This window comes from Artemia sp. Qi Xiang Cuo, chromosome 11 (genome assembly GCF_049724085.1).
Source record: "Artemia sp. Qi Xiang Cuo chromosome 11, ASM4972408v1, whole genome shotgun sequence".
NCBI lineage: Eukaryota > Metazoa > Arthropoda > Branchiopoda > Anostraca > Artemiidae > Artemia > Artemia sp. Qi Xiang Cuo.
The window spans coordinates 25,364,586-25,380,219 of record NC_142804.1 but is presented as its reverse complement, the minus strand read 5'-3'; the positions used below and the strand labels follow the sequence as shown (position 1 = coordinate 25,380,219).

General features: G+C 33.0%; 1 protein-coding gene across 1 annotated transcript in view; it reads right to left on the bottom strand.

The window, feature by feature from the left end:
- LOC148946798 (gamma-aminobutyric acid type B receptor subunit 2-like) overlaps positions 1 to 14,703 on the bottom strand; it is a 174,906-nt gene extending 160,203 nt beyond the window's left edge. Inside the window, exon 1 of the mRNA XM_089096427.1 lies at positions 14,518 to 14,703. Within this exon, the coding sequence (XP_088952553.1) occupies positions 14,518 to 14,703 (186 nt within the window). The remainder of the gene's footprint in view (positions 1 to 14,517) is intronic.
- Positions 14,704 to 15,634: the final 931 nt, after the last annotated feature.

Genomic DNA, 15,634 nt, shown 5'->3' with positions numbered 1-15,634 from the left:
CGGGATTCATATGTGACAGATAGATAAATTGAAATAATCTCTCAGTTCCTTCTTCACTTAAAACTAGATAATATTCAATTGTGAACGGAATAGCATTCACAGAGTTTCAAAGGCGGTGAGCATTAATTGACTAGAAATTACCCATGAAAAATATTCGCTTATGAAAAGCGGCGAAGTGATAGCAACAGAGAAAATAGCAAAGATTAGAAAAAAGAGGAGCGGTTTCTTTTGACTAACAAGCAAAAAAAAATATTATATTTAGACATCTCTGAGGGGGAGGGGGGGTTTCAGATATAATAATGTTTGGTGTGATTGACACAGAATATATTGGTCTGAAATATTCCTCAACTGGCATTATTTTCGAAGCAGCTTTCTTACTCCTAGACAATCAACGACGTGAAATTCATTGCTATAAATGGAACGTCAGATACAATATATATAAGTACGAGAAAAACAGATGGAGTTCAACACTAAATTTTATAAATCGAAATGGCTTTTATGTTAAAACCATAAGACCACGTAATGAAAATGGCTATGAAATAAAACATGTACAAGATGAAATTCAGGAAATATGCAGTTTTTTCAGTGTGCAAGCTGTTTATGTTAAGGGAAACGTGCCAACTGATAAACTCTTACTAGAAAAATGTCATAAAAACATAGCATTATTCAATTTAGAAGACTTCAAATGTGAAAAATACCTGTATTCAGTACATGACCCAGAAGATGAAGTTAGATATTTCGCTCAATGGATACCGGAAAAGATGCCTGACAAGGAAAAATGCATCAGATATCCAAAGACCTAAACATGCTCTTCCTCAGATCAAATGGATTAAGCCCTTTTTTTTAAATATGTCATTATGTATTTTTTTTTTAAATATGTCATGATGTATTTTTTCAAATGTTTTTAAATATGTTTAGGCAATAAATATCTTAAGCCTCAGCCGTTTTTATTAATTATAATAATTAATAGCCATGAAAATTATAATTTAAGGTTAAAAATTCCAAGTAACACACTTTCAAGTTCAGCATGTTGGAGAACCCTAAATTCTCACCAATATAAATTCAAGTTAATACTAAAAGGTTAAAAAAAAATTCTGAAATCAAACTGTCAGATTCAGCATGTCAGGGACCATACTTTCATATTCAACAGGTCTGGAAACAAACTATCCTGTACAACACGTTAGAGAACCTTAAATGATGAGATAACTATAAAAGATTCAAGAATTTCTCTGAAATCACACTTTCAGATTCGGCATGTCAGGGAACACTTGAGTGAAACTCTATGGTCGTTATAATATACAAGTTCCATTTGAACAATGTTTTGAGGTCCCCTATCCCAACCCGAAGGAACCCCCGGTCCCCAAAGGCCCCACGCCCTCCAAAGGCCCCCGGTCCCCACAATGCCCGTCAAAGGGCACCGAGCCCAAAGGCCCCCCCCCAACAAACCCAAAAGACCAACAAACAAAAATTTCTCTTAGAAATAATATTTTTCATCACTGATAACACATTTCTGTTCGAACTAGCAAGTTTTCTACAAAAGATAACAAATATTTTCATAGAAGTAACATTTTTTTATTGTGATAACAACTTTTCTCTCAGAAGTAGCAAGCTTTGATTAACACTAACAAACCTACTAATCAAAGTAATGCTATTTAACTTTAAAACTAACATACTTTTACTGAACACACACAAATTTCTCTTAGAAATAATATTTTTCATCAATGATAGCACTTTCTATTCGAACGATCAAGTTTTCAACTAAAGCTACCAAATTTTTTCATAGAATTAAAATTTTTTTACTGTGATAACAATCTTATGTCTGAAATAGCAAGTTTTGGTTAAAACTCGCAAAACTATTCATAAAAGTAACAATATTTTTCCTTAATACTAACATACTATTACTGAACAAACAAAAATTTCTCTTGGAAATAATATTTTTCATCACTGATAACACTTTTCTGTTCGAACTAGCAAGTTTTCTACCAAAGATACCAAATATTTTCATAGAAGTAACATTTTTTTATTGTGATAACAACTTTTCTGTCAGAAGTAGCAAGTTTTGCTGAACACTAACAAACCTTCTCATCAAAGTAATGAAAGTTTACTTTAAAGCGCACATGATTTTAAAGAACACACGCAATGTTCTCTTAGAAAATACATTTTTTACCAGTGATAGCACTTTTTCAGGTCAAGATAGTCAGTTTTCTAGCAAGGTTACCATATATTTTCTTCGAAGTTACATTTTTTGATTGAGTATATAGCTTTTATGTCAGAAGTAGCAAGTTCTGCTTAACACTAACAAACCTTCTCATCAAAGTAACAACATTTTATCTTAATACTAACATACTTTTACTGAAAAAACGAAAATTTCTCTTGGATATAATATTTCTCATCACTGATAACACTTATCTGTTCGAATGATCAAGTTTTCTACCATAGAATCTCAAAATTCTCTTAGAATTAAAATTTTTTTATTGTGAGAACAACTTTTTTGTCAGAAGTAGCAAGTTTTGTTTAACACTAACAAACATTCTCATCAATGTAATGATATTTTACCCTAATACTAACTAACTTCTACTGAACACACACAAATTTCTCTTAGAAATAATATTTTTCGTCAGTGATAACACTTTTTCTGTTCGAACTACCAAGTTTTCTCACAAAGATACCAAATTTTTTCGTAGACGTACCATTTTTTGTTTGTGACAACAACTTTTCTGTCAGAAGTAGCAAGTTTTGCTTAACACTAACAAATATTATCATCAAAGTAACAACATTTTAACCTAATACTAAAATACTTTTACTGAACAAACAAAAATTTCTTTTAGAAATAATATTTTTCGTCCGTGATATAACTTTTTCGTCTCTAACAAGCAAGTTTTCTACAAAAGATACAAAATTTTTTCGTAAAAGTAGCATTTTTTGATTTTGATAACAACTTTTAAGTAACAACTAGCTAGTTGTGCATAACACTAACAAACATTTTCATCAACGTAACATCTTTTTACCCTAATACTAACATACTTTTACTGAACAAACAAAAATTTCTCTTAGAAATAATATTTTTCATCAATGATAACACTTTTTCTGTTCGAACTAACAAGTTTTCTAGCAAAGATACCAAATTTTTTCATAGAAGTAACATTTTTTTATTGTGATAACAACGTTTCTGTCAGAAGTAGCAAGTTTTGCTTAACACTAACAAACATTCTCATCAAATTAACGATATTTTACCTTAATACTAACATACTTTTACTAAACACAAGCAAATTTCTCTTAAAAATAATATTTTTCGTCAGTGATAACACTTTTTCTGTTCGAACTAGCAAGTTTTCCACAAAAGATACAAAATTTTTTATTATAAGTAACATTTTTTGATTGTGATAACAACTTTTCTGTTAGAAGTAGTAAGTTTTGCTTAACACTAACAAACCTTCTCATCAAAGTAACAAGATTTTACCATAATACTAACATTCTTTTTCTGAACAAACAAAAATTTCTCTTATAAATAATATTTATCGTCACGCATAACACATTTTCTGATCGAAATAGACAGTTTTCTAAGAATAATACCAAACATGTTCGTAGAATTAACATTTTTCGATTGTAATACCAACTTCTCTGTCAGAAGGAGCAAGTTTTGCTTAACGCTAACAAATATTCTAATCAAAGTAAAGAAATTTTACCTTAATACTAACATACTTTTACTGAACACACACAAAGTTCTCTTAGAAATAATATTTTTCGTCAGTGATAACACTTTTTCTGTTCGAAGTAGCAAGTTTTCTTGCAAAGATAACAAATTTTTTCTTGTATTTAACATTTTTTATTTTGATAACGACTTTTCTGTCAGATGTAGCAAGTTTTTCAGTAAACTTACCAACATTCTCATAAAAGGGACGAAATTTTACTTTGATACTACAATAATTCTACTGAGAAAACACAAATTTCTCTTAGAAATAATATTTTTCGTCAGTGATAACACTTTTTCTGTTTGAACTAGCAAGTTTTCTACCAAAGATACCAAATTTTTTTTGAGAAGTAAAACTTTTTTATTGTGATAACAAATTTTCTGTCAGAAGTACTAAGTTCTGCTTATCGCTAACAAATATTCTTATCAAACTAATAATATTTTACTTTAATACTTACAAACGTTTACAGAACACACATAAATTTCTCTTAGAAGTAATATTTTTCATCAGACATAACACTTTTTCTGTTTAAACTAGCAACTTTTCTACCAGAGATACAAAAGTTTTTCTTAGAAGAACCATTTTTTGATTGTGATAACAAATATTCTGTCAGAAGTAGAAAGTTTTGATTAGCACTAACAAACAGTCTCATCAAAGTAATGATATTTTACCTTAATACTAACATACTTTTACTGAACACAAAGAAATTTCTCTTATAAATAATTTTTTTCATCAGTGGTAGTAGTTTTTCTGTTGAGGCTAGCAAGTTTTCTAGCAAAGATACAAAATTTTTTTTTAGAAGTAATATTTTTTTAATGTGATAATATCTTTTACGTCATAAGTATAAGGTTTTACTTAACACAAACAAAAATTTTAACCAATGTAAAAACATTTTAAATTAATAATAACATAATTTTAATGAACAAAAAAAAATTTCTGTTGGAAATAATATTTTTCATCAATGATAACACTTATTCTGTTCTAACTAGCAAATTTTCTATCAAAGATACCAAATTTTTTCATAGAAGTAACATTTTTTGATTGTGATAACAACTTTTCTGTCAGAAGTAGCAATTTTTGCTTAACACTAACAAACTTTCTTATCAAAGTAACGATAATTTTACTTAAAAATAATGAAAAAGTAATGAACACACAAATGCTTCATATAAGTATTATTTGTCATCAGAAGCAACATTTTTTCTGGTCGAGCTGGCTTGTTTTCCAGAATAGGTATAAAATTTTTTCGTAGTAGTACCATTTTTTTACTGAGTTAACTACTTTTCTGTCTATTTATGTAATTGTAGCGTTAAAAAAACAAACATACTAAACGTAGTAATGATATTCTACCTTACCACAAGCAAACTTTTACTGAACAAACAAAATTCTCTAAGAAATAATATGTTTCGTCAGTGATAACACTTTTTCTGTTCGAACTAGCAAGTTTTCTACCAAAGATACCAAATTTTTTCTTAGAAGTAACATTTTTTGATTGTGATAACAACTTTTCTGTTAGAAGTAGCAAGTTTTGCTTAACACTAACAAACCTTCTAATCGAAGTAATGATATTTTACTTTAATACTAACACACTTTTACTGAACGCACGCAAATTTCTCTTAGAAATCATATTTTTCCTCATTGATAACACTTTTTCTGTTCAAACTAGCAAGTTTTCTACCAAATATACCAAATTTTATCTTAGAATTAACATTTTTGATTGTGATAACAACTTTTCTGTCAGAAGTAGCAAGTTTTGCTTAACACCAACAAACCGTCTCATCAAAGAAATGACATTTTACCTTAATACTAATATACTTTTACTGAACACGCACACAAAGTTCTCTTAGAAATAATATTTTTCATTTCTATGTCTGAATCTATTTGCATAAATGTCTGGGTTAGGTCAGGCTAGCTAAGTTAGGTTAGGTTAGCTAAGTTAGGTTAGGTTAGCTAGTAAACATTTCTCTATGTTTAAGTTAGGTTAGGTTAGGTTAGGTTAACTTATCATGAGCGCTCATGATAAGCTAACCTAGCCTAACTAAAGCATGGCACAAAGTCGACATGGGTGGATTTTCCGGCGAGTATGGTTAGGTTAGGTTAGCCTACGTACGCGCGCGTACGTAGGCTAACCTAACCTAACCTAACTTAACGTAACCATACTCGCCGGAAAATCCACTCATGTCGACTTTGTACCATGCTTTAGTTAGGCTAGGTTAGCTTATCATCAGCGCTCATGAAAAGTAAAACTAACCTAAGCTAACTTAAACATAGAGAAATGTTTACTAGCTAACCTAACCTAACTTAGCTAACCTAACCTAACTTAGCTAACCTGACCTACACCATACATGAATTCAAATCGAGTCCGACATGGAAGCGAAAAATGCAGGTACCAGGAATCATGTGTGTATGTGTCATATAAAATTCTTCTAGCTATCACGGAATATATCGGTTCCGTCTTGAAACGCTGTGGTAGTGTAAAGCAGAACTATCTTCTTCTGACCGACACGTTGTTATCACAATAAAAAAATTTTACTTCTACGAAAAAATTTGGTATCTTTGGTAGAAAACTTGCTAGTTCGAACAGAAAAAGTGCTATCACTGACGAAAAATATTATTTCTACGAGAAATTTTTTTTTGTTCAGTAAAAGTATGTTAGTATTAATGTAAAATATCATTACTTTGATGAGAAGGTTTGTTAGTGTTAAGCAAAACTTGCTACTTCTGACAGAAAAGTTGTTATCACAATCAAAAAATGTTACTTCTAAGAAAAAATTTGATATCTATGGTAGAAAACTTGCTAGTTCGAACAGAAAAAGTGTTATCATTGACGAAAAATATCATTTATAAGAGACATTTGTGTGTGTTCAGTAAAAGTACATTAGTATTAAAGTAAAATATCATTGCTTTGATGAGAAAGTTTGCTTGTGTTAAGCAAACTTGCTATTTCTGGCAGAAAAGTTGTCATCACAATCAAAAAATGTTACTCCTATGAAAACATTTGGTATCGTTGCTAGAAAACTTGCTAGTTCCAACAGAAAAAGTGTTATCAGTGATGAAAAATATTATTTCTAAGAGAAAAATTTTTGTTTGTTTTGTAAACGTATGTGAGTATTATTGTAAGATGTTGTCACTTTGATGAGACGGTTTGTTTGTGTTAAGAAAAACTTGCTACTTCTGACAGAAAAGTTGTTATCACAATCAAAAAATATTACTTCTAAGAAAAAATTTGGTATCACTGCTACAAAAACTTGCTAGTTCGAACAGAAAAAGTGTTGTCACTGACGAAAAATATTATTTCTAAGAGAAATTTCTGTTTGTTCAGTAAAAGTATGTTAGTATTAGAGTAAAATATCATTACTTTGATGAGAATGTTTGTTATTGTTAAGCAAAACTTGCTACTTCTGACAGAAAAGTTGTTATCACAGTCAAAAAATGGTAAGTCTACGAAAAAATTTGTTATCTTTGGTAGAAAACTTGCTAGTTCGAACAGAAAAAGTGTTATCACTGTCGAAAAATATTACTTCTAGGAGAAATTTGTGCGTGTTCATTAAATGTATTTTAGTTTTAAAGTAAAACATTATTACTTTGATGAGAATGTTTGTTTGGGTTAAGCAGAACTTGCTACTTCTGACAGAAAAGTTTTTATCACGATCAAAATATTTTAATTTTATGAAAAAATTTTATATCTTTGTTAGAAAACTGTCTACTTCAAACAGAAAAAGCGTTATCAGTGATGAAAAACATTATTTCTAAGAGATATTTTTGTTTGTTCAGCAAAAGTATGTTAGTATTAAAGTAAAATATCGTTACTTTGATGAGAAGGTTTGTTAGTGTTAAGCAAAACTTGCTACTTCTGACAGAAAAGTTGTTATCACAATCAAAAATATTACTTCTAAGAAAAAATTTGGTATCTTTGGTAGAAAAATTGCTAGTTCGAACAGAAAAAGTGTTATCACTGATGAAAAATATTATTTCTAAGAGAAATTTGCTTTCGTTCAGAAAAAGTATGTTAGTATTAAAGTAAAATATCGTTACTTTGATGAGAATGTTTGTTAGTGTTAAGCAAAACTTGCTACTTCTGACAGAAAAGTTGTTATCACAATAAAAAATGTTACTTCTAAGAAAAAATTTGGTATCTTTGGTAGAAAACTTGCTAGTTCGAACAGAAAAAGTGTTATCATTGACGAAAAATATTATTTCTAAGAAAAATTTGTGTGTGTTCAGTAAAAGTATGGTAGTATTAAAGTAAAATATCGTTACTTTTATGAGAATGTTTGTTAGTGTTAAGCAAAACTTGCTACTTCTGACAAAAAAGTTGTTATCACAATCAAAAAATTTTAATTCTAAGAAAATGTTTTGTGTCATTCCTAGAAGACATTCTAGTTCGAACAGAACTTTTTTTATGCTTGATGATAATTATAATTTATCAGAGAAATTTTTTTTTTTTAAGTAAAATTATGTTAGTATTAGTGTAAAATGTTGTTACTTTGATGACAAGGTTTGTTAGTGTTAAGCAAAACTTGCTACTTCTGACAAATAAGTTGTTATCACAAACGAAAATGTTACTTCTAAGAAAAAATTTGATATCTTTGGTAGAAAACTTGCTAGTTCGAACAGAAAAAGTGTTATGACTGACGAAAAATATTATTTCTAAGAGAAATTTGTGTGTGTTTAGTAAAATTATGTTAGTATTAAGGTAAACAAATCGTTACATTGATGAGAATGTTTGTTTGTGTTACGCAAAACTTGCTACTTCTCACAGAAAAGTTGTTATCACAATCAAGAAATGTTACTTCTATCAAAATATTTGGTATATTTGGTAGAAAACTTGCTAGTTTGAACAGAAAAAGTGTTATCAGTGATGAAAAATATTATTTCTAAGAGAAATTTTTGTTTGTTCAGTAAAAGTATGTTAGTATTAGGGTAAAATGTTGTTACTTTGATGAGAAGGTTTGTTAGTGTTAAGCAAAACTTGCTACTTCTGACAGAAAAGTTGTTATCACATTAAAAAATGTCAATTCTAAGAAAAAATTTGGTATCTTTGCTAGAAAACTTACTAGCTCGAACACAAAACGTGTTATTACTGATGAAAACTATGATTTCTATGATACATTTGTGCGTGTTAAATGAAAGTATGTTAGTACTAAGGTAAAATATCATTACTTTGATGAAAATGTTTGTTAGTGTTAAGCAAAACTCGCTACTTCTGACAAAAAAGTTGTTATCAAAATCAAAAAATTTTACTTCTATGAAAAAATTTGGTATCTATGGTAGAAAACTTGCTAGTTTGAACAGAAAAAGTGTTATCAGTGATGAGAAATATTATATCTATGAGAAATTTTGTTTGTTCAGTAAAAGTATTTTAGTAATAACGAAAAATATTGTTACTTTGATGAGAAGGTTTGTTAGTGTTAAGCAAAACTTGCTAATTCTGACAGAAAAGTTGTTATCACAATCAAAAAATGTTCCTTCTAAGAAGAAATTTGGTAACTTTGCTAGAAGTAATTATATTTTGAACAGAAAAGTGATATCGCTTATGGAAAATATAAGATCTAAGAAAAATTTCTGTGCGCTCATTAAAATTATGTTGTTTTTAAGGGTAGATTAAAGTTCCTTTGAGGTAAAGGTTTGTGAGAGCTAAGAAAAACATCCTAGTTTGGACAGGAATGTTTTTATTACGATCAAAAAATGGCAATTCTATGAAAATATTTGATATCTTTGCTAGAAAACTTGCTAGTTCGAACAGAAAAGTGTTATCAGTGATGAAAAATATTATTTTCAAGAGAAATTTTTGTTTGTTCAGTAATAGTATGCTAGTATTAAGGTAAAATATTGTTACTTTGATGAGATTGTTCGTTAGTGTTCAGCAAAATTGGCTACTTCTGTCAGAAAAGTTGTTATCACAATGAAAAAATTTTACTTCTACGAAAAAATTTTGTATCTTTGACAGAAAACTTGCTAGTTCTAACAGAAAAAGTGTTATAATTTATAGAAAATATTATTTATAATAGAAATTTGTGTGTGTTCGGTAAAAGTATGTTAGTATTAAAGTTAAATATCATTACTTTGATGAGTAGGTTTGTTAGTGTTAAGCAAAACTTGCTACTTCTGACAGAGAAGTTGTTATAAAAATAACGAAATTGCACTTCTACGAAAGAATTTGGTTTAAAATTAATAAAACTTGCTCGTTCGAACAGAAAAGTGATCTCAGGGATGAAAAATATTACTTTTAAGATAAATTTTTGTTTGTGGCTATGGGGGGTGTGTCGGGGGGGGCCCTGTGGGCTCGGTGCCCTTTGATGGGCATTGTGGGGACCGGGGGGCCTTTGGAGGGCCTGGGGCCTTTGGGGACCGGGGGTTCCTTCGGGTTGGGCTAGGGGACCTCAAAACATTGTTCAAATGGAACTTGTATATTATAACGACCATAGAGTTTCACCATAAAGTGTTCCCTGACATGCTGAATCTTAAAGTGTGATTTCAGAGAAATTCTTTAATCTTTTAGAGTTAACTTATCATTTAGGGTTCTCTAACGTGTTGAACCTAAAAGTGTGTTTCCAGACATGCTGAATCTGAAAGTGTATTCCCTGACATGATGAATCTGAAAGTGTGATTTCAGAAATTTTTTTAACCTTTTAGGATTAACTTACCTTTATAGTGGTGATTATTTAGGGTTATCAAACATGCTTAAATTGAAAGTGTGTTCCCTGGCATGTTGAACCTGAAAGTATAATTTTCATGGCGATGAATTATTCTAAAGAATAAAAACGGCTGAGGCTTAAGATATTTAATGCCTAAACATATTTAAAAACATTTGAAAAAATACATAATGACAAATTTAAAAAAAAAAACATAATGACATATTAAAAAAAGGGCTTAATCCATTTGATATGAGGAAGAGCATGTTTAGGTCTTTGGATATCTGATGCATTTTTCCTTGTCAGGCATCTTTTCCGGTATCCATTGAGCGAAATATCTAACCCCTTTTTCAAGTTTCTATGACAAAGATTTCAATAAAAACGTATATGCCCCCAGGGAATAACTTATAAACCATTGCCCTGAAGACTATGGGGGGGAGTGTTCTAATCAAAGGTATAATTTCCTAAACTTTAAACTGCGTGGAAAAAAATGGCTATCTAAAAATATTGATTGGATGTTTTTGGGGAAACGGTGGGTGTGGAAGGGGTGTTAGTTGCCTTCCAATCACTTTCGACTATTAAAAAGGGCACTAGACATTTAAATTTACAATCGAATGAGCCCTTTTTGAAGTTTCTACGACAATGCATTCTATAAAAACCTTATATGCCCCAAGGGCATATCTCACAACCCTTGCCCTGAGGGCTGTGGGGGTTGTCATCCTCAGAGACTTAATTTCCAGAACTTTCTACTATGTTGAACAAAATGGCAATCTTAAAATTTGATTGAATGTGTTTGGGGAAAAGATGAGCACGAGGGGGGGGGGGGGGGTTAGTTGCCCTCAAATCACTTTCGACTATTAAAAAGGGCACTAGATCTTTGAATTTTCAATCGAATGAGCCCTTTTTCAAGTTTCTACGACAAAGATTTCAATAAGAATTTATATGCCCCCACGGCATAACTTATAACCCTTGCCCTGAAGACTATGGGGGAAGTTCCCTGCTCAAAGGTATAATTTCCTGAACTTTAAACTACGCGGAATAAAAAGGCTATCTCGAAATTTTGATTGGATGTGTTTGAGAAAATGGTGGGCGTGGAAGGGGGGTTAGTTGCCCTCGAATCACTTTCGAATATTAAAAAGGGTACTAGCCATTTCAATTTCCAATCGAATAAGCCTTTTTGAAGTTTCTACTACAACACGTTCTATAAAAACCTTATATGCCCCTCAGGGAAAAACTTACAACCCTTGCCCTGAGGGCTATGGGGGTTTGTCATCCTCAAAGACCTAACATCCATAGCTTTCAACTCCGTTGAACAAAATGGCTGTCTTAGAATTTAGATTGGATGTGTTTGTGGAAAAGGTGGGCGTGAGAATCACTTTCGACTATTAAAACGGCCACTAGCCCTTTGAATTTCCAATCGAATGAGTCTTTTTGAAGTTTCTACTACAAAGCGTTCTATAAAAACCTTATGTGCCCCTCAGGGAAAAACTTACAACCCTTGCCCTGCTGGCTGGGGGGGAGTGTCATCCTCAAAAAAATAATTTATATCTGGAAATCAACTATGCTGAACAAAATGGCAATCTCAAAATTTTTATTGGATGTGTTTCGGGAAATGCTTGGCATGGAGGGGGTGTTAGTTGCCTTCCAATTACTCTCGACTATTAAAAAGGGCACTAGCCATTTCAATTTCTAATCGAATGAGCCCTTTTTGAAGTTGCTACGACAACGCTTTCTATAAGAAACCTTATATGCCCCCAGGGCGTAATCACAACCCTTAACCTGAGGGATGTGAGGGGGTTGTCATCCTCAAAGACCTAATTTACAGAACTTAAAACTACGTTGAATAAAATGGCTATCTCAAAATTTTGATTGGATTTCTTTGGGGAAGAGGTGGGCGTGAAAGGGGGGTTAGTTGCCCTCCAATCACTTTTGACTATTAAAAAGGGCACTAGCCCTTTGAATTTCCTATTGAATGAGGCTTTTTTGAGGTTCCTGCGACAACGCCTTCTATAAAAACCTTATATGCCCCCAGGGCATAACTTACAACCCTTGCCCTGAAGGCTGTGGGGGAGTGTCGTCCTCAAAAGCATAATTTCTCTCTGAAAATCAACTACGCTGAACGAAATGGCTATCTCAAAATTTTTATTGGATGTGATTCGGGAAATTAGATGTGATTCGGGTGTTAGTTGCCTTCCAATTATTTTCAATTCTTAAAAGGGCACAAGCCTCTCCAATGTCCAATTGAATGAGCCCTTTTTGAGGTTTCTACGACAGTTTCTTTGATAGGGGTTTTCTTGCTCTAAAGGAAAAAAAAAAATAAATGATACTTTGGTTTTACGTTATCCTTGTATGGTTTCAAGGTCTACCTGAAAACTTTACCTCTATGGGCTTTGGGGAAGTATCATCTTCCAAAACAAATTTTCTATCTGGAAATCAGCTACGCTGAACAAAATGGCTTTCCAATCAAAATTTTTATGGGATGTGTTTGGGGGAATGACGGGCAGGGGGGGGGCTAGTTTCCCTCCAATGACTTTTGACTATTAAAAAAGGCACTAGCTCTTTGAATTTCAAATCGAATGAGCCTTTTTTGAATTTTCTACAACAACGCCTTCTATAAAAACCTTATATGCCCCAGGACATAACTTACAACCCTTGCCCTGAAGGCTGTGGGGGAGTGTCCTCCTCAAAAACATAATTTCTATCTGGAAACCAACTACGCTGAACAAAATGGCTATCTAAAATTTTGATTGGATGTGTTTCGGGAAATGGTGGGCGTGGAAGGGATGTTAGTTGCCTTCCAATCACTTTCGACTATTAAATATGGCACAAGCCACTCAAATTTCTAATTGAATGAGCCCTTTTCGAAGTTTCCACGACAACTTCTTCGATGCTAAGTGCCCTGCTCTTAAGGAAAAAAATAATAAATAATACATTTTGCCAACATCGTTCTTATATGTCCTCAGGGCATAACTTAAAACCCTTGCCCCGAGGGTTGTGGGTGAGTGTCCTCCTCAAAAACATATTTTCTATCTGGAAATCAACTACGCTGAACAAAATGGCTATCTCAAAATTTTGTTGGGTGGTGTTTTGGGGAATGATCGGCGTGGGGTGGGGGGCTAGTTGCCCCCCAATCACTTTCGACTATTAAAAAGGGCACTAGCCACTCCAATCTCCAATCGAATGAGCCCTTTTCGAAGTTTCTACGACAACTCCTTTGATAGGAAGTGCCCGTTAATGGAAACAAAAAATAAATATTACATTGCTCTGACATCATTCTTTTTTTTGGCAGCGCTATTGTGCTGCCTTTGATTCAAATGCCTAATGCCGTTTTTAACAGACAAAATTGATATGAAGGCAACTAACACCCACTGAAAAATACAAATGAATGTGCATTGTCAGTTTAATATACCTATAATGATATTTAGTAATCAAAATGTTAATATTATTTGATTTATTAAAGTTATAAAAGTGAAACATTATATTTTTTCAGTAAAGTGCAAATTATGTTCTGTCCTTGGGAAGGTATAGGGGTTTTGAGGCCAACTTATGTTAATTTCTGCTGGTTTTAAGTTTTACTCGGTTATTTATTGTAATTTCTGTTTTCGTTTTGGGTTTCATTTATTTATCGATGCTGATTTGTGGTAATTTCACGCTTGGTAGATTATTTGATTTGATTTTTGCTCGTTTTGTTTAATGGATCTCTTTACTTTTCTTTGAAAAACTCATTTTGTGGAAAAAGTTTTTTTAATTAATTTTTAAAAAGACCTACTGGGTTTCGTTGGATTCCGTAATGGAGGAGGATATGCCATAGGCCATTTCTCCAAATAAGGTCAAATGCTTGCCTAAAGTCGATGAAGAGCTGATACAGGTCATGACCAAATTCTAGATATTTCTCTAAAATTTGGCGAACAGTGAAAATTTGGTCAACGGTCGATCTCCCAGGGCATAAACCGGCTTGGTATTCTTGGATGACTAAGGGCGACACGGCTCTGATCTGTTGGAGTATAATTTGGGTAAAGATCTTGGCAGTTTACTTGTTAAGCTAATCGGACGGTAATTATCACATATCGCCTTTAACCCCTTTTTTGTAGTGGAACGATTGTGGCTTCGCACCAAGATGTTTGGAAATGGCCTTCTTGCCAGGCAGCGGATATAATCTTGTGGAAAAGATCTATAAGTGGGTCACACCGGACTTTCAGCAGTTCTGCCTGTATTCCATCCGGGCCAAGGGCCTTGTTAGTCTTCAGCGCTTGGATGGCGTCTTCGAACTCAGAACGGAGAGTAGGTGGGCTGGGGTTTGAGACAGTAACGGGAAACAGGTCCAGGACAGCAGGTTTTGGAAGGATATCAGGATTAAGCGTTTCTTTGAAATGCTCCATCCATCTCGATCGGATACCTTCTGTGCTTTGTATCTGGTAGCCGTTTTTATCTAGCAGTGCACAAGAACTGAGACTTTTCTTGCTTGTTAGCTCACGAGCTCTCTTATACATGAAGAGTGAGTCGGCTTCCTTAAAATCAGACTCACACTGTCCGCATTTGTCTTTAATGCATGTGTGATGGGCTCTACGGGTGGCTTTTTCTACAGCACGCTTCAACTGCTTATATCTGTTCCTGCTCTCTCTGTCTTACCTGTTATTAAGTTTTTGTTTCTCAGCACACAATAAAGTAATTTCATTGGTTATCCAAGGCCTGTTATCACCCTTTTTGGTTCCTAGGGTGGACATCGCTACTTCGCTGATGATCTTAGAGGAGTCTGTGATCAGTTTATCGGTATCCTCTTCAGATAGAGTTATATTAAAATTAGAAAGAAGGTCCGATATTTAGGTAGACAGTTCATTGATGTAGGTCTCGCGGGTTGGATGGTATTTGAGAAGATGTGTGTTGAAACGAGCGGGTCTCTTATTCAGCTTTGCGGAAGATTTCAGGCGTATCTTTAGTGCAGACATGACTAGGGAATGGTCACTGTCGAAATCGCCACCTGCGAGGGTGACAGCATCTAGCACAAACGATTTCCACCACCCTAGAGACGAGCACGTATTCAATAAGATTACGGGTTTTTCCATCCGGAGAGGTCCATGTCGCCTTAAGATGTTCTCTGTGTTTAAAGAGAGTATTGGTAATGGCTAGATAACTGTCTCTGCAAAATTCAATGAGGCGTTCTCCCCTCTTGGTAAGTCGCCCAAGGCCAAATTTATCCATAAAATCTTCGTTTCCAGCAGAAGTATTACCAACAATAGTATTGAAGTCGCAAATGACAACAACAAGGTCTTTTTTGGGAACTGCGTCAATTAGGCTTTGCAGTTGAAGGTA